Source organism: Talpa occidentalis, unplaced genomic scaffold, assembly GCF_014898055.3.
Source record: "Talpa occidentalis isolate TD23 unplaced genomic scaffold, MPIMG_talOcc4v2.1 talOcc4.2, whole genome shotgun sequence".
In the NCBI taxonomy this organism is placed as follows: Eukaryota; Metazoa; Chordata; class Mammalia; order Eulipotyphla; family Talpidae; genus Talpa; species Talpa occidentalis.
The window spans coordinates 5,307,800-5,330,489 of NW_023602073.1; the positions used below are offsets into that span (position 1 = coordinate 5,307,800).

Here is a 22,690-nt window from a genome sequence, read left to right on the forward strand (position 1 = left end):
GCGGCCTCGGCGGCGGCCGGGGAGCGGCGCGGCGGGGCGGCGGGCGGGTGGCGGCCGCGGGGCGGCGGCCGGGCCGGCCGCGGCGCGGGGGGACGGGGGGGGCGCCCCGGGGGGGGCGGCTTTTCGGCCGGCGCGCGGCCGGGAATTGCGCGAGGAGCCCTAACTTGTATAAAAGCAGAGTCCATTTAAAGTTGGGCTGGATCGGCGCGCGCTGATTGGCTGCGGCGCTCGGAAAAAAGCCTCGGCGAGACCTCGCCGCGGGGCCGCCGCCGCCGGGCCGGAGTTGACTCTCTGCTCGCGCTGCAGCCGCCGCGCTCAACGTGACTCCCAGCCTCGCTATTTATCTTCCCCCTTTCTCCTCCAAGATGTAACTGCAGACCCGAGCCCAAGGACCCGCACGCGTCGCTGATGTAGTTTTTGGAGGAACAAGAGGGGGCAGCGAAGGGCGTCGGTTTTTTTGTGTGTGTGTTTCGGGGGAAATTTTCCATGATGAGTGTTTTACTAAAGTGAATTTTTTTTTGTTGTTTGCTTCGTTCGTCTCTGGCTCTCCTCCGCCTTTTTTTTTTTTTTTTTGCTCCTTCCCAATTTCGGATTTATTGCCAAGGCCAAGCGGGCGCCGGGGGGAAGAGGAAGAAAAAGAAAAAGTCGGATTACAAGATCCAAGAGCAGCCTCCACCACCCACAACAATAAAAACCACCGGGATCTTTTTTTTTGCAAATTTCTGACGGCTTTAAATTCATGAAGCAATTGTCCCCGCTTGCCATCAGCCTTCGGATCTCAGAATGAGCAAGGAAAGACCCAAGAGGAATATCATTCAGAAGAAATACGTAAGTGCCCCTCACAGCACCTCCTTTTTGACTTGCAGTTTGGAGCCATGGCTGTGAATGTCAAGTTTGCAGAGGATCCTGCAGCCCCGGGGTTTGGAGACACACCGTCCGATCGGGCTGTTTCTTTCTTTTCCGAGAGAGGGAGGGCTCTGCAGGCAAAGTCGTGCCTGCCTAGTTGGGATGAAGAAAACAGATCGGGTCGAGAGGTACCTGCCTCCAGTGCATAAATTGACCTCGAATGACACAGCCCTCCTCTAGTCCCCGATGAAAGCCACAAGGGATTTGGGTGAAGCTTGGTGGGGGTACGGGGCGGGGGGGGGGGGCCTGCGGGAAGGTACCCGAGCTGCATTCATTCCCGGGCGGATTTGCGCCCCTATTGCACTTTGCATGCAAATGAGCCTGTTGTTATTATTATTATTATTATTATTATTACTATTATTAATGCTATTGGGGACATCGTGGAACGCGTGTGCGTCGGGAGCCCTTGAAGTTGCATCCAGGGTCCGGCTATGGCGAGCTTGTGCCTGGCCCTGGCACCCCACATTTAATGTACGTGGTCCTTTTGGCTCATCTGGTTCGCAGCCTAACCCGGTTGGGAATCGTGTTCCAGCGAATTGCATTTGTTGGGATGGACTTTGATAATCATGGGGCTGGTTTTGTTTAAAAATTCACGGTTTCCAGTTTGGGGGGCCCGGACCTACAGTAAACACAGCGCATGTTTTCGAGTAGATCCGTGGATCCTTAGGCAAGTGGCTGGGAAGAATTCCTCCTTGTTAATTGGCCTTCTGGAAATTGGGTGCTTATTCAGGGATTTAAATGGCCTGAAATAGTTAAATTTGTTTTGTGCAGAGTACGGCTACGTCTTGATTGGCATGGGGAATGTTTTTGTTTTGTATGTGGTGGCTTTTTTTCCCCCAAGTTTGGGGGGAGGGCGGGCGGGCGGGCGGAGGGGGGCCGAGGGGGCCGAGGGATTAACCAAACGGGCACTCGGGCGATCGGGGATCAGCTGCGCGCTTGGCATCCTAGAACCCATTTTTATAAACACAAAACAAGGGCCAGAGGCGCATGCACGCGAAATAATGCCACGTTCTGACAAAGTTTCATTTAACTTGAGCCGCCACATCGGCGTTGACCTCTCCCCTTCGGAGAGTGTGGGGCGCGGCGGGGAGAGGATGACCTTCGGAGCCCGGGTTTGGTGAAAGCCTGTGTCCCGGGAGAGCCCGGAGCCCCTTGGCGAGGGCCGGTGCCCACCTGGACGCGCAACTTCCCCGGTGAGGGAAGCGCCGGGCTAGACACCGAAGCCCAACTTGGGGCGCTGCTCCCCTCCGGGTGGAGGGGCTGGAAGATCCGCATTGCGGAGGGCCGGCGGCAGCAGGACGAGGCTAAACTCGGCCGTGGAGCTTGGGGAGCAGCCCGGCCCGGCGCGGGGCGCCTCCGGGGCGCGTCCCCCTCGGGCGCAGCCACAAAGCCGCGGGGCAGAACTTGGCCGCGAGCCTCCGCGCGCCCCCTGCGCCCCGGTCCCGGCCCCTCCGGGACCCCGAGTTGCGGCGCCGCGCGGGGAGGGCGCTTTGTGGCCGGCGGCGGGGGGCGCGCGGGGGGCGGGCGCGCGCGGGCGCTCGGGGCGCGGGGCCGGGTCCCCGGCCGCTCGGGCCGGCGTTGGGGGGCGGCGCGCGGGGGGCGCCCCGGCCTGCAGGGGGCGGGCTCCGGCGCGCGGGGGCGCGGGGGCGGGCGCGGGGCGCGCCGGGGAGGGGGCCGGGGAGGGGGCCGGGCGCGCAGCTGCTCGGGCGCCCCCCGCCGCGCGCTCCGCCGGGCATGGCGGCGGCCGGCCGGCTCCCCGCGGCCCGCCCGCCCCCTCCGGAGCCGCCGCGGAGCAACAGGTTAAGCCGCCCGACGTCAGCGCCCCCGCCCCGCCCCGCCCGCGGCTCCGCCCGCCCCGCCCCCGCCCCCGCGGCCCCGGGCCGGCCGCTCCCGGCCGCGCTGGTGTCATTGTGACGTCACAAAGGGCCGGGCCGCGGGCCGCCTCCTCCGCGTGACGTCAAAGCCGGGCGGGAGGTTCCCGGGCGCCGGGGGCGGGGGGCGCGCGGCGCCGGCCTCCAGGTGAGCTGCCGCGGCCGCCGGTCCCCAGCGCAGCCCCCGGCCCGCCTGCGCCCCGCTGCGCCGCGGGGGCCCCTCTCCTTCCCCCGAAGGGAGCCCGTGTCCTCGGCCGGCTGGGCAGCCCGCGCGCCGCGTGCGCCCGCCGGGGCCCCCGGGGCGCGGGAGCCGCCGTCCAGGCGCGGGGTGCTCCGCGGGGGCCCGTCCTGCCGCTGGGCGCCCCGGCTCTGTGCGGGGTGTCGGGGCGCCTTGTTGGGAGATGCTGCACCGCAGCCACCGGTGCGCCTGCTGGGGGCCTTGCAGTCCCAGGGCTTGGGGAGCCCCCCCTGCGCGGGCCCGCCCGGTGCGCTTGAGGGTTTGGGGGGGCGGCGGAGGGCGGGACGGGGGAGACGCGCTGGCAGGAGTGGGCCCGAGAGCGCTTGGCTCCTGGACGTCAGTGTGGCAGGCGCGGTGCTGGACGAGGGGGGCCAGTCTGGTTCCTCTTTTATAAAATGGAAAATTAGGTGTTTCTGCTACTTCACTGCGTATGGGAAGCGCCTGTGCGTGGAGGATGTAAGATGGGGTGCTCCTCCTCGGTCAGGGGGGGTGGTGGTACTTGGGGTGGGGGCGAGCTGCATGTTTCTTACAGTTGGTCTCCAAGCCCTCGATGCCTGCTGTTTGGCTGTTTAGTTTTATTGCCGCAGCAGAGCAGGGTTTGGGGGTGGGATTGTGGATGGCAGTCTTGGGGAGAAGTGATTGTTGGGGTTCCTATTAAATGACATCCTTGAGAATCTCATAAATTGCAATGTAATCCTGTCTTATTTGTGCCGGGCACGAGTCCCACTGCGGGACCTTAAATAAGTGAGAATATTGGCTTTGCAAAGCCCCAGTTCGCGAAGACAATAAAAACATTTGTGTGTGATACTCTGGGAATCTGCTTTTTCCATCTCTCCAGTGGCGGGTGGTTCCTAGAGACAGTCACAGATATTCCAGCCGGACTTCAGAACCAGTTGATTTCTGATGCTTTATGGCAGGCGTCAGTTTGGATCGGACCTCTGCCACATGAAGGTGATTCATGCAGTTAGCGTGAAAACAGATCACCGGTTAGATTTCTGGGACGGCTCAAGCAGAATTTGTACCACTAGGCTGTAAGTTTTAAGTATCTAACTTTCTGATTTTTTTTTTGGAAGATTTTATTCACTTATTTATTTATTTTAAGATTTATTTATTCATGCATACAAGAGCCGGGGTGCAGGCCAGAGATGCGGAGGGTGAGAACATTCACCAGAGACAGAGTGGGGAGCAGAACAGGCAGACTGAGTGAGATACACTCAGGGGAGTGTATCTAGGGGAGCAGCGGGTGAGACAGGAGAGGTCTGCCTGGCCATGTGGGTATCTCCCTGCCCGGGGATCGAACTCGTGCTGCAGTGGCTGCGGACAGCTTCATAGGTTGCGTCTTCACCCCTTGCGCCACCAGGGAGGCCTTGTCACTGCAATTTTAAAGGAAAAATGAATTATATGCCAAAACAATCCAATGGAGTTATTGTTGCTTGGATTGTTATTACTCTGCTGCAGGCAAGTATCCGCGCTGTGTGTGTTCCCGTAGCCATTGGCCCAAACAGCCCGGTAGAATCCATTGTACTTAGATGGTGCAGAGGCCGTTTCTTCACATAGAAGCTTCAGCCACTTTCAGTTGCTGGGCTGAAGGCGACTGACTCGCTTCCAAGTGCTTTGGAAATAACCGCCGTTTTAATCTGCTTCTGTACCCTGCTCCAAAGGTTAAACTTTCCTCCTTCGGAAAGAGAATATATTTTTGAGTCTAGAACTGGAGTCAGCTGCATTCAAAATAGAAACGTATTCTTTTTCTCCTTTCAGAGATGGCCTGGGAAAGCATTACGGTCTCCCACATTAAGACCCGCGGTAAAGGCTAAGCTGGAGAATTTCTACAGGGAGTGGTTTGCCCTTGGTGTGCCGGGTCGATCTGACAACCTGCACCCCTGACATTTTTATCCCAATGGTTAGAAAATCTTGCAGTCCAAGAAATGGAGTCTCTGTAATTCTGGTTGTGTTGTAATCCCACTATTAAGTGTCCGCCACTAAAGTTAGCTCACCTGACCATTCCACCTCCCCTGCCCACTTACCTGGCTTCTCCCGGGACTTCCTGGCTGCGTGAGACCCCAGGGGCACGAAGCTCCTGGCCTGAGCACAGGCCTGGGTGTGTGGGCCGCTGTCCCTTTTGGCTCCCATTCACGTCAGACTTGCCAAGTGTCAGTTGTTTGTTTCCAAATCAGGTTATTCCAGTTAGACTTACTATTGCAATTACAGTTAAATATTATGTAAACCTTTGAAACGAGTGTGAAATGAGAGTTGGTTTCTATGAAAACTTTTAAGGTGACTGTTTTGGGAACACTTGATAAAGTGATTACTGAAAAATAAGGCTGTGAAATGAGACGTGGGCCCAGCATGTAAAAGATTTGGGGGAAAATCTGAGGTTTTGCACACACGTTGCTTTGAACCAACATTCAGCTATGTCTCAACTAGCCTAACAAACCAAAAAGCGTAACATGAAACGCGGAAATTCTTTAAAAATTTGTAGCCAAAAGTACATTTATATGTTTAAGTTAAAATGTTAACATAAATACGTACGTGTAATTTTATTCCGTTTTTAAGTTTTCCTGCCTACCAAACTTTCCATTAGCTAACCAACTTCTGGTCTTCCACTCATTTACCCGCAACCCCCTCCGGTATTAAACTAGATTCCCTCTCTGGCTCATGTCTTTTGCATAGGTGAAATGTGGACCAGTGTAGACTGGTCCTAACTGAGGTAATTTCTGTTATTTATAGAGTTAAAACAATTGCAGCATTCCCTGGAGGGTAGGAAGCAGAAAAATCAGTGATTTTCTATCTAATTCACATGCAGCTCAGGATCTCTTATCTTATAATCCAACAACTTGAATTATTTTGTTTTACTTAGGAGATATTGCTGAAGGTCTGTCCCTTTTTTCAAATCCTTTATTTAAAAAAAAAGATTTATTTATTTATGCATACAAGAAATGGGGTTCAGGCCAGAGGTGTGGGGGGTGAGAGGAGCTACCAGAGACAGACTGGGGAGCAGAGCAGGCAGATCCAGTGAAACACTGCTGAGGGGAGCAGCGGGTGAGTCAGGAGAGGTCTGCTGCACCATGTGGGTAGCTCCCTGGCCGGGGATCGAACCCGTGCTGCAGTGGTGGCTCATAGCTCTATAACAACGACACGCAACTCCTTGCGCCACCGGGGAGGTCCCCTGTTTTCAAGTCCGTAAGCCTGCCTTTAATGAGACAAGTTGAATCTGCCTTTTAGTTTGAATCAGTTATTTTCTGTTTCCATTTCCTCTGACAGCCTCCCCTCTGCCACCCACCAGATGCTTCTCTGGGCCCCAGTTTGGCTTTTTCTGGTGGTTTTTGTCCCTAATAAAAGCCTTTTCCATAATTTTCTGCGCCCTTGCAGGCCTCTTCGATTCTAGAAGGTGAAAACTATTGACTGGTTTTCTATGTTGCTGCTTTTTCTCCTTTTTTTGGTAGACAGTTTAGTGGCATTTTTCTTGTCCTTTCAGTTTTGACTCGTGGTCCTTCAGTCAATTCTGTAGCCTTGTGGCAGCTTCACTTTTTAATAAGGGTTTTGTCATTCAATTTATGATTCAGAATAAGACATTCGATGTAGACTTGAACATAGGAGGAGGTGGCAGCGCCTGCTGGATACTCCTTTGCTCCTGGGCTGAGCAACCCTGCCTGCCCCCAGTACTTCCCGTGCTGCCCTTGCTGCAGGTGGCTTTTACCTTTCCTGCTCTCTCAGTCAGGGTGTCTGGAATGGGAAGGGTCTCTTGTTTTATAGAATAACTCCTGTCCCAGGAGACCAAGTGTTGGTCACACCTGAGTGAGCAGCTGTCCATAAGTCCCCCTTCGCATCCCCCAAAACCCCGGGGTCTCTTCTGTTTGGGTTTCTTTCCGCCCTTATTGAAGTTTGTCTTGTCCCACACCTTACTGCTTTAGTGAGCATGTGGCCTTTTTCTCTTGGTCCTGCCTTTGCCCTTTGAAGAAATGTGCCGGAAGAGCTCGGATGACCACACAACACCCACCCCCTGCTGAAAGCATCCACAAAAGAAGACCCAGTCACTTCTGAAACAGCCGCCCACGTTGGCTGTTTCCACAGTGAGTTCACATGAGAAAATGACGCGATCAAGTCCATTTTACAGAAGAGAAAACCAAGGTGAAGAGATGCTGGTCAGATAATTAAAGACCATATCTCCTCCCTTTTTTTTTTTCCCCTCCAGATGAAATAGAGGTAAAAATGAGTGTTCAGTATAGCTCTAAAAAGGGGGAGAAAGCTCCTGACATAGGGGCTTCGGGCAGGCTTGGGAGAGATTTTTGGCTTGAGAGAGTTGGGGCAATGAAGGCACCTCGTTGGCGACCAGGAACAGGAGCGCTGAGCCTCAAGTGCGTGTTTGTGTTTGTTGTTTTTTTAAACACCAGTTGGTGGAGCTACCCCCTTATCCCCAGCTGGCTGTCGTTTTGAGTCCTCATTGGAAAAAGAACTTCCTCGCTATGCCCCTTGTGATCGGCTGGTTTGTGCGCTGTAATTTTATCAGTGCCCCCATCCCACCCTCTTGCTGTACCTGAGCACCAGCGTGGGCTACCTTAACCCTCCAGGCTTCTGCCCCCTGCTTGATTGCTCAGAGCTGTGACAAATCAGCTTCAACACTTTCCCTTGCTTGTCTATTGCTGCTGACTTTGCTGCTTAGAGAATCATGGGGCACGAGAGGAAATCATTTGCTCTCAAACCCTCGCCAGGGTCTGGGCCATCCAGTAAAAAACAAAGGCTGCCCAGATATGTTAATGAAGTCTCATGAGTAATGCAAACATTATTCATAATTACTCACATTCAGAGGAAGTATGAGGGTGTTAGAAAGGGGAACCCTACTTTCAGAAGTTCTCAGGGCTGTGCTTGAGGGGTGGTACTGCCTGAAAGGCCTCAGTTGCATTGTAAAAGTTCTAATTTTATGTCTGACAAGCTCCACCACCCATGAAGCGGAAGGCCAGCGTGCACTGAAAAAGTCATTATCAACGGCAGTTTTAATTACCACGAATCCTAGAAGGTTAACAGAATTCATACCCACAGTTCCTCTCCACATTTCCAGTAATGGCTCACACGCGTCCATCCCTTCTCCCATACAAATCAGGAACGCTTTTCCACCAACATGCCTTTGGGGGGAGGAAAACCTGAGGGGTGGGCTGTGCTTGTCTTGTTGTCTATCAGGAGCACAGACAGCACTCCACGTATCTAATGCCTGCGTCACCCGGGAGAATGTGGGACACCTTTGGGCGCCCTGTTTTATTGCTGTTTTTAAGTTTGGGTGGTTCTTTCTCTATTATTTCCTAACCACAGTCTTGGTTAGGGCTTGATTACAATGGTTGAATGTGTTATCTCTTGGTTCTCGTTTCTGCCAGCTGTTAAAGTGTTTGGTGCCTGTGGGGACAGAAACAGGTGCCAGGAGGAAATGAGAAGGGATTAAGACCAAGCATGTGTTTCTTGCATTTATTCCTTCCATAGGTTTGCAGAACAGGGACTGACTGAATGCTTATTCTGTGAAGCAGCAGTTGGATGTGGGTATTATTAAAATGTGGAGAGTTTTGTGCCTTGTGTGCACACATGCCTTAGAACCGGTATGAGAGCTTCAGTTAGCGGAAGGCCTCAGATTTGAAAACACTTCTTTGGAACATACGGGGTGCCTCTCCAGTAATGAACAGTGCTGGGAACAGGAACTCAATTCAAGTCTAGCCCTAAATTAAACTGGCTGTGTGACTCCGGGCTAGTCACACAGCCTTGCTGAACTTCTTCCTCATCAGGAAAACTTGTTCCAGACACCTCACAGGCTTGTTGCTGGGAGAGCCATTGAGATTTTTGATGTGAAAGCACTTTGCAAACTGCCTACTAATACACAAATGCTCAAGGTATTATTACACAGCTGGAAATCACCAACCTGGAGACATCAGGCCTGTCAGCAGCCTTCCTAGCTGACTCAGGAATAAATGAATCAAATGAGTCTATATTTTGCCTGTGAATAAAGCAAACAAAATGGCAACAGATATCCTAAGTTCCCTTTCTGGGACAAGCATTAAAGATTAAAAGGAGGGGGCCTTCCTGGTGGCGCCAGGGGTTAAGCACCGCACTATGACGCAATCCGCAGCCTCTGCAGCACGAGTTCGATCCCCAGCCAGCCAGGGGGCTACCCACATGGCACAGCAGACCTCTCCTGTCTCGCCCGCTGCTCCCCTCAGCAGTGTTATTTTGTCAGTCTGCCTGTTCTGCTCGCCGCTCTGTCTCTGGTGAATCCTCTCACCCCCTGCACCTCTGGCCTGCACCCCAGTTCTTATATGCATAAATAAATAAATCTTAAAAAAAAATTAAAAGGAGATGCAGTCTCTTCTCATCCCCACCCTGAGTTAGTTGGTGCTTGAATCTCTTCTGTATTACCCAACACTTGACTACCAGACATGTCTGGGTGGTGAATTAGTAAGAGGGACAGATTGAAAATGGAGTTGAGTCTGTATATAAAGCTGTTTCACCGGAGCTGTTTCAGCTGGACCTAAATGATGATCCTTGAAAGTGAAAAATCTTAAAAAAAAAAAAAAATAGTGAAAAATCTGATCATGATCCCATCAGTGGCCCCTGGCGGCTTTCAAAAATCAAATCTAAACCAAGTTTGTTCTCAGTGCTGTGTAACTAGCCCTGCTTACTCCTCCTGGGGCCTGCCCTGCCACCCTTGCCACGGAAGCTGAGCCCGGCCTCTTAGCTTTTGCACCTCCCGAGTCCACGTGCTCAGTGTATTCTCTGACTTCTTGTCTGAGACTCACCCTGAGGAGTTCGCCTGGCCTCCCCGAGGCCTTCTGAACAACTTGCCACCCCCTTCCTCAGTTGGACTGAGCAGCGCCTTCCTTACTGTGGCCTGGACGCCTCACATCTGCCTCTGGGTGCTGGAATTGTTTGTTTACCCATATCTCCCCCCGGTGACCCCGTAAGAGTAGGGGTTGAGTTTTATAAGTCATCGTGCACTTGAGGAAAATGTTTTAAATCGAACCTTCTGAGTGGAAAGGGAATTGGGGACTGGGCACAGTGGTAAAAGATGAACTTAAACTAACCAGAAGCCTGTAGCTGAGAAAACAGAGTCTTGTACTGTGCTGTGGTGGCACATTTGCTCAGTGACACAGCCCGGGCCTGAGATCCAGCCCCGAGAACAGCAGCAAGCCCCGCGTTACTGCCTTGGGACAGGTCTTTAGAGGTGCGTCCCTTTTTTAGGCTGATTTGCAGATACCTGGGGAACTGCAGGAATCGATTCCTTTTCATGGAGAAATAAAATGTACACGCGATCCCCATACTTCATTAGGCATCTGTCCCCTTCTAAAAATACCTTTTTGCTTTAGAAGCCATCGTTGAAGGGAGATAGCTGCGCAGAGATAAAAATCACTGCAGTCACATGCCGGACATTCCTGCCCTCGCAGAAGTACCTTTTTACATATGCGGGCTCATATTCTGTCAGGGCTGTTTTGCTTTACGTTTTACACTTCCATCCTATCTCGATTATCAGAGTATGATTCCACATCATTATTTTTAATGGCTGCAGGACTCGGCTGGTTTATACCATGACTTTTACACAATTTGGGGCTGGTGTACAAAATGATGTGTGTCACATGCTTTACCTGGATCGTTGTGCACTTAACTCCAAATTCCTCAAAGTGGAATTACTGACTCCAAAGTGCCCGTGTTTACGTTTAGATCTGTCTTACCACACTGCTTTCTTAGAGGCAGGCTGTACTAATTTATGGTCCCCCAGATAGTGCGCGTGAGGCCAGCGGCTTTGTTTGTTTGTTGGCTTTTAAAAACCAATACAGTCACTTGTAACAAGTAGTAAAGATGTCAGTTGAGTTTTATTTAAGTTTCTGTTTTCTTTCCTGGTCCTCTCTCGGGCATTAGAACTAAATGAGATAAGATATGTGAAAGCACTTTGTGAAAACAAAATTGCTCCAAGAACCCAACGTGTTGTTACTAGAATGACTGTGCTAGTGAAGGGATGCAGAGACTTTGTGTAATTGAACAATGTTTTTTTTGGTAATGTTTATGAAATGCGTTTTTTTGCCAGCACATGACATGCTTGGAGATGACTTAGAATCGCATCGTTTTGACATATGATTTCAGCCTTATTTGAGAGGTAGGCTTTGCATGGTTACAAAAGGCCCCAGTGGCCTCTGGCCTGGAGGACCAACCATGCACTTAAATACAGTTGACATTCTGGTTGTTTGCTCTGCTCTGACACTGTTAGGTGTGGGAATATGACCTTGTCCTTGTTCAAAGAGAATTTATAGTTTAGCTGATAGCAGCGCAGGGTGATCTTGAATAAAACACTTTACCTCTCTAAGTCTCAGTTTCTTCGTCTGTGAAACAGGGAAGAGTTATGCCTTCATTATTGGCCTCTCAAGAGACCTTGAGACCTGGACTGCAGAATCAAGTGTTAATGTAAAGTACTTTATGACCTGTACCTCTCCTAGACCATGTTCTTATTCTAAGTCCACAGGTCTTTGTGGATGTAATTCTCCAACCTCGAGGCTGAATTGGGGACGTGGTGGTTCTGGATCTTTTTTGCTGACTACAGTGTATTCTGGGTTAGCTGAGGAAGAAGATAGAAATAATGTCGACATTCCATTTTCCTTCTCACTAAGGCTTAAGTAAGGCTTCAGCTTCCTCATTTATGGAAAACTGCAGTGTGATCTTTCTTCCCAGTTACTTTTTGATGAACAGATGATGAGTTTTTATCTTCTGCCCTCCAGTATGTGAGGATAAGGTGGTGTCACTGCTGAAGTGACATTCCTTTTTGGCATTTAAGATAGAACTTAGGGATAACCCTCATTGCCTTCCTCTTCCTTTTTAATTCCCTAGTCAAGATGTCCTTTCTTTAGAGGGAGAACTTAATGTTTATTGGCTTTACCCAAATTGCCTCCTTTTCCATTCTTACATTACCCAGAGCAGGAAAGCTCCATGTGTTCTATTTTCAGCGTGTAATAACGATGTCTTGATGTTGAGGATGAAAGAGCCCACGTGAATGGAATGCATTTTGTGTAAGGAACCATGGTCTGGAGACTGAGTTAAATGGTAGCACATGGTTTTCACCTGCCTTGAAGGGCTTTGGTTGTGTTGTCCTGCTGGAGCTTGTGTCTAGCACCACGCCACAAAACTTGCTCTTCCGCGTTTCAGATGCATAAGGTTGAGGAGCAAAGGCCGCTGCCTTTGCCTGATGCCAAACGAGCTGTGGACTTGGTCTCTTGGTAGTTTTAAAGTCCTAAAATGTGTGGTGAGGCCCTGTGAAGTGTTCATTTCTGTGCATTTAAGAAAGGGGCTAGAGGGGCTTAGCGGGGGATGAGGAAATAGTCTTATTAATGAGCCTAATTATTTTAGTGTGATTTTGTTTAACATTCCATTCCATCGGCAGTCTCTGAGAAAATGTATTTTATATACCGTGCTTCATTCCAAAAAGGATTTAAGGCCATAATGAGCGGTCATCTGGGAGCAAGTAATTTTTGCTTGGAACTGACTGTGGTTCACTTTCTAGATTCACAAAGGGACGGATTCAAATAAAATGTGGGGGGTGAGTAGTTTTTGTTTTCGTTTGGAAAACTTGACCTACAACTTTAATTAAAGGCAACTTCTGTTAAGTAGTCTTGGTATTGACACCCCGGCAGAATTTGTAATCTGGAAGAATTTTAAAGATGCAGGGAAGTAATCCCCAGCGGTGAGTACATCCGAGTTGCAGAGATCAGATTTCGGTTTAAATGCCAATGCATTTTATCACTTTTTTTTTCCACCGTACGGGGGACCATGGAGGGTCTGGACTTAATAAGGAACTTTTTGAAGGGGTGTGATTGCTTGATTCAGCGGTCTGTGTCTTTAAAAATGTTTTCACATACACATTCAGTATCGCCACTCTCCAAACTGCTGTGAGGATTCCAAACCGTTGTGGTTTAAACTTAGCTGGAATCTGAAAGGTGGCTGACAGAGTGAAAGGAAACCTCTTTCCAATAAAGATTACATTTGGCTTGCTCGAGTGTCCCAAAGCCTGGGTGCTGGGCGTATCTGAGCCACGGGGCCAAGTCTCCCGGATGAAGAAGTCGGGGAATACTTGTTTTATTCTACTGGGCACCTCGCCCCCCTCCCAGCTCAATATAAACACATCAGTTCATCCCGGGGAAACTCCAGCTGCAAATAAACTCTTAGAGATGTTCAGATTATAGCAAGTTCTCCTCTACGTGAGAAGCACGCTAGTGATCAATCAACATTGTAATGATGTTATTAAAATCGATTTTTTTGTGGCCCTCGTAAACTAGAGAGCACCGGGAGGTGGGGGGAGGTGGGTCTGACTTGGAAATATCTAAAGCTGAAACTTTTCCTTCTGGTTTCACTCGCTGCTCGAATGGAGAGCTATGCGATTGCTACTCCAACACCCATCTCTCTAGCCTTTTTCCCTTACCTTCCTCCATGAGACTGGCTGAAGTTGTCATGTCCTTTCTTCCCAGAATTTATTGGAGCAGTAGGCAAAGCCTCTTGGGAGTATAAATAATCATGATTATAAAGAACGGTCAGTTTACCAAGGAAGGCCATTATCTTTGACTTGCAAAGCTTTTACAGCCAAACATTGTTTGCTTACCCGTTGTTTAATACAAATGAAGACCGTAATGGTCCCTATTGTAAGAGGAGGCCTTTTGCTCCGTTTGTACACAGAGGTCATCTCCATAAAGAACGGAACACCTTGTTTCCCTTGGACGGGCATGACACACAAACGCCCAGGGAAGGCCCCGGATGGTGGTTCATGGTTGCTTTCTTTCTACTTCAGCAGCAAATAATCCTCCTTTGCCGAGGGTTCAAAGGTTTCTAAAGCTGACAGGCAATACTTAATTTACTTTCCGAGTCCCTTCCTTCCCACTTACTCCTCTTTACTCAATTTATGAATTCAAAGATGGGGGTTTTAAAACCTCGGGGCTTGTCTGAGGAGGCACCAACCCAGAATAAATATATTTAAATGGCAGACTCCCATGCTCTCAATTAAGTCACTCAGTACAGAGGTAGGTGGATAAAAGCCCAAAGTTGCAGTTTTTTTATTTGCTGGGAGAGCAGAGTTACCCACCATAGTACTTTTAAGTCTGTTAAAACTGCTCTTGCTGTCCTCTGCGCCGTGCAGCCTGAGCTTTGCAGCCTTTTTACTTTTCAGTCTTTTTAAAAAACTCTTAGTACAGTCATTTTGGCAGGTCTTCAGCTATTTTTCTTTTGGTGTTAGTTTAAGATGAAAGGCATCTTAGGCATCTGAGTCTTTCCCTGTGTGATTTTTGGATGCGTGTGAATTTTTTTTTTTAAAAACAATTCAGTGGTTTTTAGTATATTCAACTTGTGCAACCAGCACCGTGATTAACTTTAGAACCTTTTCATCACCCTAAAAAGAAACTGTGCCTATTGGCAGTCACTCCACATTTCATCCCAGTTCCTCCAGCCTCTGGTAACCACCAATCCTGTGTCTCTGGATTTGCCTGTTCTGGACATTTCATATAAGTGGAATTACACATTATGGTTTTTTGCGGCTGGCTTCCTTTAGTTAGCATAATGCTTGCTTGCAAGGTTTGGTCATGTTGTACCACACATCGCTATTGAATTCCTTTTTATGGTGGAATACTACTCCCCTGATTGGGCATACACATTTTGTTTGTCCATTCATCAGGTGTTGGACATTGGGTTATTGCCACCTCGGACAGTTCTGGGCCACGCTGCTGTGAACATTTGTGTAGAAGTTCTTGCGTGGATGCTTGTGTTTCTCTGGAATACATCAGGTTGGAAAATTGTGCCACATATGCCGTACTACCTTTATTTAGTTCTCTCTTACTACTGTGATCAGCTGTTGCTCACTTCTGTGTCTCTAGCCTCACAGTCTGTTCAGAGAGTGCACTTTGGCCCTCTCCTCCTGGGACCCTGGCCTTGCTTTTGTGGCAGAAGGATTCCCGTTTTCCTTCCTGCCTGCTCAGGGTTCAGTATTAGTTGCCACCCTTCTCTGTGTATTGGTGGCCAAGAGGGGTCTTATTTGCCTCTACCCCTTTGCAAACTGTAAACAGTTTTTTTTTTTGTATGAGCATATAGTTTCTTTTATTTATTTATTTATTTTTTGCATCACTGTTCATTTTTAGAAAATATTTGCTCCCCCCCGCCCCCGGTGTAGTCCCCATAGAATTTACTTCCCCAGTGCACCCATGCACCATCACCTCAGTCCCCTGTGCTCCTCCCTCTCTCTCTCTGATCCCTCTCCCTCCTGCTCTCCTGCAGGATATCTCTGGTTTATAATTGTAAGCACGGTTCCCCTCATGCTTATACAAGAACCATGTGCTCCTCTCGTTTAGGTATGAACCGTGGTCAGACTTGGAAATTCTTCATGGGACGTTTGTTTTTTGTGGATGCTTAGGTGTTTTTTGGACTTTACCTGTGGCTCTTCAGCTGTATCTTTGCAGACCATTTGTCGCGCAGTTTAGGGAGAGGTGGAGCAACAGCCTTGGCTTTTCTCTGGGATCATGGCGTGAAGGATGGAGGAACTATTTTCCTGCCTTCCCTTTGGTTTTGATTTCCTTGCGGTTACCTCCGTTAACATTGTTTGGCAAAAGACTCTTGGCTGGTTTTCTTGCCCTTTCTAGAGCTTGCTTTAACCAATATTATATATAAGAAATATATAATATTTCTAATGTGAACCGGGCACTTTTTGCTCCTTTTTAACTGCTCAAGGATAGTGTGCGACGAACCAAGAGAGTGAAATGGTGGGGATTGAAAAAGGATGATGACCCGAGGTTGTCCTGAGGTGTTTTGCGAAGTAGAGAAAGAATGTGTGTTCTACGTGGATGTCTTGGTGTGGCTGTTCTTCCCCTTCTTCAAGGTCCCTGGTGATCGGAAGCCAAAGGCCAACATGTCTGCTGGCCTTTGGGATCGTAATACATAGCGCTCAAGTTCACTGTCAAAAAAATTCCTCATTAATTAATTAATCCTATCAATTAATTCCTATTAATCTTGCTTTTTCAAGCTCTCCTGGTTTTTTGAATGCCTGTTCTGCACTGACGCTCGTGTTTAGGTCCCTGCTTTCCCTGACCTAATTAGGAAGCCCGGCAGACCACTGTATTCAAGATTGGCCTCTGTGGAGGCCAAATAACCAAGAATTTGAGAGGTTAGACACCCACCTCAACTTAGAAGCAAGATATGATATACTCTATGATATACTATAAAAAAAGACTATAAAGTATTAACGCAAAGACATAAAAAATTAAAAATTTTTAATACTTTAAATACTTTAAACTTCGTGTTGTTCAGTGGAAATATGTGTTCTGTTCTGCCGGGCTGCCTTTGTGCGCCTACCTATCTATCACCTATACGCATACTGTGCCAGCTCCAAAGCAAATGCCATCTCCCTCCCACTAAAATTGCTTATTAGAGCTCATTTTAAGAATTGAGTTAGCACTGCCCTATAATGTAATGCAGAATATTTCTCAATAATGCCTAGGTTAACAATGATAGTCTTGCTGTATTGTGCAAAAAAGGCTTCTGTTCAGACCCAGCTGGGTTTCAGGCTTAATTCATTGCTCTATGGTGGGATCACCACAGCTGCTGTGGGGCCTTTACAAATGCAAAAAAGCTGTCAGTGTTTGTTTCATCAGCTGCATAAGTGATGAGGCCAAGTTGAGGAATCCGTTCCAGTGCGCAGTGTGCAGGCTGTAGCCATTATTGTTTACAGAATTAGTGTGTTGGAGCTTTAAAATAGTTGGCACATTGACTGCCCTTTAAAAGCACAAGACTAAGGAACAGGACCAGTTGGTTGTCCTTATAATGTTGGCCGATCCAGCCCAGCCCTTGTCTCTAACAGTCGCTGCTCCAGTCTGCTGTGGGACTGACCGATCCTCTTGGACAAGGTGGGGTTGCTGAATTCTTGTCCCTTTAGTTCCGCAACCCAGACTTAGGTTTGCATTTTTTTTTTTTTTTTAAGTCAGCTAGTCGGAGTTCTAATTGTAATTGAATTTTAAAGCCTTAATCATCCAACTCCAAATAGGTGTAGGATTGTCAACAGGGATTTCAAATATCTGTGTAGTAATTTTCTAGATTCGGCTCTATGGGATTTATTTTGTGAAGCAATACTACTCTGGGAATTGGCTTCATTTCCCCCCTTGCATACAGAAGTTGAGGTGTGGCTGCTTAGATGCAGAAAGACCCACTGGGTGGATCACTTTCCTAATCAGTTGGGTGACCCTGTGGGCCTCTCAGTGGCTGCTGACCCCTTCCTGGGGACCTGCTGCAGCCGGGGCCCTGTGTTCACGAGACTGGAACCCGTGTCGCCGGTCTTTCAGGAGAGTGTGGAATTGGGCCAGCCTCCCTTTCATTTTAACCTAATTTATTTCCTCAGCTCGGGCGTCTTTCTGAAAGTCATACCTCGTGAGAGCTGGAGGACATCGGTGGTGGCCTGTCTGTATAGGTTTTAAAAGTAGAGGTTGTCCTTGTCAACAGGGATGACTAACGGTGCTTCATTCCTCCGAGCTGGCAAGGCCTGTAGTGCTCACCCATCTTCATAGAAAAGATGGCACAGGGCTCAGGCCCTCCAGCTTAAAGGTCAGTAGCGATCAGCTTTCTCTCCAATAATTGGCACAGATGCTATTTTTAATTTTTTATGTCTCTGCATTTTACACTCTGCAAGTGTCTGGAGCCCAGGACAGAGAACAAATGGGTCTGTAGTATTTCTGCTGATTAAGCCGACTTTGGGGGGATCCTTGTACGTCCTCCCTGCCGAAGAGCTCTTCAGAGGGGAGAGGGTGGTGTCCAGCAAGGCTGTGTTTGCTCTTTCTTAAAAACGAACTTCGACATTTTTTGCTTTCTTCTTAACACAGTCTCTCCCACCGTCTCACACACTCGCCCTGGAACAGCAGCAAGGAGAGGGAAAGCAGCAGTGAACTCTGCATCCTCTCCCCCTGGGGGGAAGACTAATTTGCCCAGCCTCTTAAGGAAACGGCACTTAAATGGTCATTGTTCTCTCTGTAGCAGTGCTTGCCTGCACTTCTGGAAACACCGCTGCCCAACCTGTTTCTCCTGGCCAGATTGTGCTATAATTTGAGCATGAGGACTCTTAATCAAAGCTGCTTCTGCTTTTTTTTTTTTCTTTTTTTTGGAGTCAATTTGAGGTAAAAACGTATTTTTTCAGTGAACTTCAAAGTGCTGCAATCTCAGTGTGTCGTGGATTTGTGTGTGAGTGTGTGTGTGTGTGTGAGAGAGAGAATATCTGTTTGTTCATGTTAATGACACCTCATCATCCCTGCAGACTTCAGTCCCCATCTGCTAGAAAACTCACTGCTGTACATAGTGACTTAGTTATCATGCCACTTGCTAGGGAAGAAGAGCCCTGGACATCCCGTGGGCCTCAGAGTAAGGTCAGCCTCGGTGTTCTCCATTGTGACACAGAGCGCGGCTGCCTCCCCCTACCCCAGTGAAAATTAGGGATTCTGATTTGTATAACTGTTCCTCAGTCGGCTTTCCCTTCCTTCTGTTAGGGGGGAAAGGCTGTCCTAAAACTGATTCCATACAGGCTTTGTGGACTCCACCCCCACCCCAGGCCAAAGCCAAAGACACCGGGAACTCCAAATTCCATCACCACCAAAGGGAAGGTGGCTGGGACCTGAGGGTGGGGTTCAGCAGCCAGGTTGGTATAAAGCCAGACCCGTGGGCTTTGGAGGGGTCCCCCACTTTGGCTCTCCGCCAGCTCGCAGCGTCCGGCCAGCTCTGAGAGTGCCTTTGGGTTTCCAGGTCGGCGGATCGGGTAGGACGCGTTAAAGACTTTATCTCCCTATTTTCTCCCTGAGTTGTACATTTTCCTTCTTTCCTTTTCCCTTGTAAATAAACCTTTTATGAACCTTTTGTGTGTGTCTGTAGTGGAGTATTCATAAGTCCCTTTTAAGCTCGCGGGTGAGGACCCACAGCCAGGAACCCCGTTCAATATCAGGGCTGCCCTATAACACTTCCACCTCATGTTATGCTCTCCCAGCTGCTGAGGTGGAGGGCTTAGACTAGTCCTGACACTTTACAGTTTGCTGGATGGCAAACACTTTGCTGGAGGGCAAACTGTTAAGTTGCCCTCCTTTGCCTGTGGGGAGAGTTGGTGAGATCAGCGTTTTGAACATAAAAAAAATGTGTCCGCAGAGCACCAGAGCTTCCTGGAGTGTCACTCTCCTGACCTCAGCATCCTCCACCCATCAAAAAGCAGCACCAGGCCAGAGCTCACCAGCATCCGATGGTGTGACTTTCCTTTTCCCACATGGCCGCGGGATCTGCTTGAAGGGGCATGCCGAGGGCTTGGGGCACTGGTGCAGCAGGTGTTGAAGGGGAAAACCGGCTGGCGTCGGTGAAATAGTCCAGGCGGAAAGTTGTTCTTTGAAGCAGGTTTCAAATGATACTAAAATGTGCAGATGGACTCAGACCTCGGAGAATGGACTGTGCTGTCCCAGTGAATTCTCTGGCTGGAGGACATTTCGTTGGCTCTCCTGTCTTCAAAGGGCTGGTGTGATGTGAAGATTCTACCTTGACTTCATTACTGAGGATCTTCAAGGGCCTCCAGGCTGCTGGTCTGAAGGCTCTTTGTCACTAAGCCGTCATCTGCTTGGGATCTTGGGATCTGAGGTTACCGGGCTGTGTGCCTGCTGACTCCCAGAGGGCTGTGCGTTGTACCTGCATTCCTGAGGATACTGTGTTAACTCGGGGCCCTGGGAGTATGGGACTAAGGGCTGTTGATCTGAGGGGTCAGCGCAGGGAAGGTTTGGTGTATGAACTGCCCCTTGACGTGGCCTCCCAGAATGCTGCTGGGGCAGAACATCTATGTCCGAGTCCCCACCCAGAATTAGAGTAGGGTTAGTCATTTATACTCCCTGGCCACCCCCGGGGCACTGACTCCTCACACCCTGGGGTGGGTGGGGGGCTGAGGGGAGACGGGTAACATACTTCTTCCTGATTGACTGTCTGCTCTCTGCTTACTGGCAATCCCATCCCTTGATACAGAAATTTAAAAGAAAAACCCCAAACCCTCTCAGGCAGCATATTTGACCTCAATCGGCTTTTTGTCGGGACAGAGCTCGATTTTTCTGCATAATCCTTTAAAAAGACGACCAAAGCTCATCTTGCAGCTGTTACTGTTGTTGACGGCGGTTGTCTTGCTGCTGCTAATAGAAACTCAAAAAGTTCATTTGCCAGAATGATTGTCATTTCCTTCTTAGGAGTGCAACTTAACTCCAGGACTTCATTTCGTCAGAGGAAAATGGTTGCTACTGCCCCGTTAATCTTTTTTTCCCAGAATGTTGGGGGAGAGCTGGGGAGCTGGGGGTAAAACGAAGGAAAAAACGAAGAGGTGGTTCTGCCTTATCTCCCCAAGCCTGTATGGAAAGGTGGTGGCTTTAGAAAGGGGTCAGCGGGTGGGGGCAGCAATCGCTGAGGCATGACCAGCCTCCAAAGGCCCCTGGGATTTAAAAAGGGGAGCTTTTTGCAGATCTTTCACATGCACCCGTCTTCCTGTCCTCCATCCTTTCTCCCCTGCTGTTTTGTAAATCTCCCAGTTGGAAATTTTTAACTTGGGAGAGCGGCTTCCTGTGCTTCAGTTGGCAGGATGCTCAGGCGCAGCTGCAAAGAATGTGCTGCTCCTTTTCAGAGCGACTCTCCTTGAAAAGCGTTCGTGGGACGACAAAACAACATACAAACTGGACGATTTTTTGGAAGGGGAAGCCGAGTTTAATTAAAGTCAAGGAAGTTGGGGGCTATAACTCTTTTGTTCGATCTCTTAAGGTCGGGCGCTTGCCAGTGGCAGCCGAGGTGCAAGGTGCCAGCGCTGGTTCCCGTGTAGGGAACCTGCTCTGCTTTGTGCTTGGGGAATAGCCTCAAGGTTATCAAAAGACTCGCTGGGCCTGGAAAAGGGTGCCCGTCCTTAGGTGGCTGCCTCCTACTTGGGGAGAAAACCCTTAAATAGCTTTCTGTCTCCTCCCAAGCCAATCTGAATGCTCCACACTGCCTCCCCACCCCCACCCGCTGACCCAGCTGTGCGGCTGTTGGCTGTTAATCTGCTTATGTAAAAAGTGAAGTTTCTGATTTGGTGAACTGCTTGCTCTCCGGGTTGGATTTTTACCCTTTCGATACACTATACCTGAGCATTTTGAGTGGGTAGGCCTTTGCTTTTCTTGTTCATGGAGAGTCTACAGATGTTCACGAGGAACTCCATTTATTCTGCAGGAAAACTCCCTGCCAGGCCACACTGTTTCTGAAGTGCTCTCACTGGCTGTGTAGACCAGAGTCCAGTCATGGCCTAGAAGTGAGTCGCGGGCTATTCCGACCTGGGTTATCAGTAGGAAGGATGCTTAGGATTTACCGCAAAGATTGGAGATCAGGGACCCTTATTATTTGGTGACATGGTCTTGAGTTTTGTCAGACTGTTTTACCTTATTTTAGTCTTCATTTCTTTCCTGTGTAGTTATGTAGAAATTGTGTGTGTGGGAGTCCTCTCTGGTGGTGCATGGGGTTAAGCCCCATACTGTGAAGCAATCCTCAGCCTCTGCAGCACGGGTTCGATCCCCGGCGGCCAGAGAGAAACCCACATGGCACGGCAGACCTCTCCTGACTCACCTGCTGCTCCCCTCAGCAGTGTATTTTGTCAGTCTGCCTGTTCTGTTCCCCGCTCTGTCTCTGGTGAATCCTCTCACACCCCCTGCATCTCTGGCCTGTACCCCAGCTCTTGTGTGCATCATTACATAAATCTTTTAAAAAATAAAAAAGAAATTGTGTGTGTGGTTTTGCTGCTATTTGACACAAGGAATATTTACAAAGGGAACATACTTACTCCTTAGTGCTTCTGCAGATCTTAGCACCGCTTCTAAGGAACTGATTTGGACATTTGTGTATTTGGTCCTAATCATCTGTTATGTAGTGGGCATTCTGCTTCTCATTTCATAGAAATAGATTTAGTAGTCCTGTCAGACGAATACATAGCGGAGCTAGAACTTGAAGCTATACCTTTGGGCTTCACAGTCATTGTGTTTAGCTCTGGTTTTGGTTTTGACTCTGTAGGACCGAGGATAAATTACTTCACCTTCCTACAATTGACTTTTCCTTCATTGTATGATGAGGACATAAGAGTTCCTTCCATTAAGCTATGATTGTTGTCTTTCTAGGCATTTTATAGCCCTAGTTCTCTTTCACTTTATTCCATTTTAATTCCACAAATAATTTATTATGTGTGTTGGTTTTATCCTAGTGTGTATTTTGTGCTCTTGCCGTGGGGGAAGAGCATGGGAGGGAATCTAGGATTGCAACTTTTACAGGGCAACCCCAAAATGAAATGGGTGCCTGACTGTGGGTCCTCACCTGTGTGTTTAAAAGGGACTTATAATAAGACTCAACTGCAGGCACACACAAAAAGGTTAACAAAGGATTTATTTACAAAAGAAAGGTAAATGAAGAAAGGAATAACTCAGGGAAAAAGAGATGGAGATAAATTGGTGAATGCATCCTACCAGTTCTGCTGAGCTGGAACCCCAATAGCATGCTGAGCGGTGAAAAACCAAGAGACCCCCAAGGCCCACATGTCTGGTTATACACCAAACCTGGCTGCTTAACTCCACCCTGGGTTCCCAGCAACCCTCCCTGCGGTGGTGATGACGATATGGGATTTGTAGTCCTT

At 49.0% G+C, this 22,690-nt stretch overlaps 1 protein-coding gene across 1 annotated transcript in view; it reads left to right on the plus strand.

Moving 5' to 3' along the window:
- The first annotated feature begins 272 nt into the window (after positions 1-272).
- The window catches only part of JARID2 (jumonji and AT-rich interaction domain containing 2), a 257,710-nt gene continuing 235,292 nt past the window's right edge, over positions 273-22,690 (plus strand). The window contains 1 exon segment of the mRNA XM_037518897.2: positions 273-828. Within this exon segment, the coding sequence (XP_037374794.2) occupies positions 784-828 (45 nt within the window). The 5' untranslated portion in view covers positions 273-783.